Source organism: Buceros rhinoceros, unplaced genomic scaffold (genome assembly GCF_000710305.1).
Source record: "Buceros rhinoceros silvestris isolate BGI_N320 unplaced genomic scaffold, ASM71030v1 scaffold98, whole genome shotgun sequence".
NCBI classification, from domain to species: Eukaryota; Metazoa; Chordata; class Aves; order Bucerotiformes; family Bucerotidae; genus Buceros; species Buceros rhinoceros.
The window spans coordinates 99502-103372 of NW_010428360.1; the positions used below are offsets into that span (position 1 = coordinate 99502).

General features: G+C 39.8%; 1 protein-coding gene across 2 annotated transcripts in view; it reads left to right on the plus strand.

The window, feature by feature from the left end:
• Window positions 1–3871, plus strand: part of TBC1D4 (TBC1 domain family, member 4) — a 48693-nt gene that overhangs the window by 44020 nt on the left and 802 nt on the right. For both annotated transcript variants that reach the window (XM_010142217.1, XM_010142218.1), the window contains one exon: window positions 2519–2695. In XM_010142217.1, the coding sequence (XP_010140519.1) occupies window positions 2519–2695 (177 nt within the window). The remainder of the gene's footprint in view (window positions 1–2518; window positions 2696–3871) is intronic.

Genomic DNA, 3871 nt, shown 5'->3' on the forward strand with positions numbered 1-3871 from the left:
TTTACTTAAAAGGACCATGTCTAAGGTATATGTAAAGATCTTCTCAGCATGTTCCTTTTGGTTTGAAATGCAAAGGAGTCATCTCCCTAGAAACTTGTGTAGAAATACGATGTGAGCTGATTTCAATGGGTTTTTAATGGCAATTTTAGCAGTTGCTACCTGAACGTTTAGTACAAAGGTTCTTTTATGTCCCAGCAAATGAGAAAATATGACTTTATTTATGATATTGCATCACCATCAGAAGAGTAAAGGTAGCCTATTTTCCAGACCTAAACCTAGATGTTGCTCCCTGCCAGCGGGTGAGCAGTCCAACAGTTTGTGATGGAAAGTACAACTTCCCCACGGTTGGAAGAGGCAGCATCACAGCAACTTTTCCGCCTGATCCTTTGAACTTCTGGATGCACAGGGCTGCATACCCCATAGGAACTTTTCTGACGCCTCCAACTTAAAATCCTATGAGATAGGAAGTTGGAGAGGCCCTGTTTTTGTGATCTGTATTAAAATCAAGGTCAAGAAAACTTCCGCTGTTCTGGTGTGAGAGTGACTTCTATCTGCCTGGGGTTCACTTTTGGGGCTCCCTCATACAGCATCCCTTTCTCATCTCAGCCCTGTCCTTGGAGGGTTCCATTTGGCAGGCACTTGGTGCCAGAGGTAAAACCCCCTCAGGATTAATCACCCACTTTCTTGGGTAAGGGAAGAGAAGACTGGAGTGGTGTTATTTCATCAGTATCATCGCAGCTTCATGGGAAAGGGCAAGAGCAGAAGAGAAGCAAAGAATTACTGGTGCTGATACAGGAAAAGCTTGTTGTGAAATGCTGTTGTCAGTGAATGGGATCTTCATCTCTGTACACTGTCTTCCTCTGCACTGAAGCTGCAAACTGAAAATGAGCCTCAGTTTAGTACTTTAACTGTGAAACTGAGGGCAGTTTTCCCCTTTCAGGCAGAAAGGTAGCTTGGAAATAAAAAAAAGAGCTCTAGAAAATCATCATCATATGCAGGAGTGCGGTTAACATTGATGCATTCCTGTGGCTTGGTTAACATTTGAATGTTTCAGGAACTGTCAGTTAAAAATTCATGTTTAGACAACATGTAAATCCTCATTTCCTTGTACTGAATGGGAGTGCCATGCTAAACCTATGTCAGGCACTTTAGTGTCTGTGTTCACAACTCACTGATTCTGGCAATGATAGAAATGGTAGTTCAATATTTTTGATAGTATTAGAAAATAAATCTCTGCCCTGTGGTCTGCGTGGGTTGCAGAGCAATCATGCTGTGGTGAACGTGATAGAAATGGCTTTGTGCAAAGCCATGTCTGATTGAGTAAAGAAGTGTTATGTTACCTGAACGGATGTGGTTACATGCAGGTCAGCTCAGCTCTGAGAAGGTCGCCTGTTTGCCAGTGTTCTGGTCTCATGCTGAGCAGCCTTCTGGATCTGCATTACCATGTAGACCACCTATGTCATATTGCTCCTACCTAGGCTGGCTGCAGGTGGAGTCATTTGGCTGTCTCGGCTTTGTAATTCCCAGAATTGTCCTCTTATGGAATAATGAAAGAAAATTGTAGACATTATGCAGGACTGTAATACACAGATGAAGAATTGACTAAGTAGCTACGTAGTGGAAAAAATGACACTTGCCCAGCTTTAACACCATGTGTAATTTTAAGTTTTACCTCATTTGAATTACGTGAAAAACAGTGAACGTAATGCAGAACTTGTTTTATTGGGTGATCTGTGTGTGTGTCTTCTGTTGGTGTAATGTTTTGATCTCTAGAACAAGAAACAGAATTAATATCACTGTAGACATTCTTCCCTTCTTAGCCTGAACTATTTGGTAACTTCCAGAAGCTGAGAGGATGTGATTAGCTGTATAAACAGATAAAGTTCATGTGGTCCCATCACTGTTAGGTACTCAGTTCCATAGTCTCCACAGCACTTTGACACCAAAGCATCTTGATAAAAAAATGGTGTATCTTGATGCAGAGACAGAGCACAGAGAAACCGTAACCATGAAGAGTGGTTTTTATAAAAGTCTATAAATGGACACTTGGAGTCAAGAGATCTAGTTTTGAGGGTAGAGATCTGACAACTCATGCATTATTGTTCCTCATTGTGTGATCCTGCTTCCATCACAGGCTGGTGAGACCTGACTTGAATTTAAAAAATTCTTCTTGAACTTCTTAATATTCCTGAGCAAGAGATGATAAGACTTGAAAGATAAAATTCCTGGATTATAAAGACTTTTCTCCTGATACATCTCATAGTAAGAGATGGTACTTGGTAATTGTAAAAGTGATAATCCAATCCATTCTAAAGTCTATGATTTTTTTTTTTATGGCTACAATAAGAGCTGTAGATGCTAAAATGCTCTTACTGAAGACTTTCCCCTTAAAATACCTTTTTGAGAAGAACAGGAAAAAACATTAAGTTAATCAAGTAGGATTGCCTCTTAACCAAACATTCATACAGAATAAGTGGTCTCTATCGTAGTTAAAAATTGGGGTTTTTTATCATGGCAGGTGTTTGAGATGGATATTTCAAAACAGCTCCATGCTTATGAAGTAGAGTACCATGTTCTTCAGGATGAACTGCAGGAAAATGTAAATTCCTGTGATGAAGGTGAACCTCTGGAGAAGCTGGAGAGAGCAAACAGTCATCTGAAGAGGCAAAACATGGATTTATTGGAGAAGCTACAGGTAAATGACTTAGGACTACAAACTCATTAAGGGGTCATTTCTGTGATCCAGGCAACAGAGGAGTGTCTTTTTTAAATGTACAAGAGAAGTCTGCTTATGCAGTTGAGGTGTTCTCTCAGTTACAGAGATTCACTTGTTAGACATATTTTTAACTCCGTTGTTATTCTCTGGACTTTTCCTTCTTGATTTGGATTTCTTTTTCTCAAAGTATCTCTACTCTTTCCTTGCTGAAAAATAAGTTCTCTGACCCTTCATCTCTTTGCTTCCCTACTGGAAAGTTTTAAGAAATAATCCATAGTGCAGTAAGTTTGCAACCTTTGCAGTGAGTATTGTCCTGTTTCCTTCTGCTGAAGTCATAGTCCTACTTTTGAAAGGTGGTCTCTCCTAGTAGATTCGAATACGCCAGACTTTGCCCGATGAAGTCATGGTTTAAAAAGGTTTTCTCTTCCTCCTCCACTATTCACCCTTTCCCCCATAGCCAGGCCAAGACTGGTTTCAGATTTTGATAAGTATTATCTTGCATTTTCCTGAAAGACAACCTCTTTTTTTTTTTTTTTTCCTGTTTGCATCACCAGGATATTCCTTTAATATTTTTTTAATTTTCAGGCATTGTGAAGAGCTCAGAGAGCACCTTCAGCTTTTGCAACCTGAAAATAGAGGCAGGGAAAAAAGGAAAGATCAAGTCCTCATTATTTTTGTGTTTATTTTTGATACTGGTAGGCTAAGGGTGCTGTGTTGTGTTCTTTTGATACTGAGAAAAAGGATCACTAGCTGTTTTTACTATTATTATTTTTGCTTTATTATTTTTATGTATTTACTGCTATCTGGCCTTTTACCTCTGTTCTGAAAATGCACCCAGGGCATAGAATAATTGAGTGACCTGTTTGAAAGGCTCTGCTGAAGCTTTTCTGTTCTTCCAGTGCTATACTGTGATGCATTATCCTTAGTTCCTTAAACCTCTTCATCTTTTTGTTTGTGTAGCTTTTTCCTTCCTCTTCCTGGGCCCTTTCCTAGGAGCAGCCAGCATTCCCCCACTTCCCACAGAGACATTTGCTGCTGCTGAGGTTCAGAGTTTCTGATTACTAGTCCGTGGGGTTTTTCCTCTTAGGAAGCTGTCGATCTTTTATTAGAGAATAGACAACACTGTCTGCATCTAGACTTAACATTGAGGGTCTC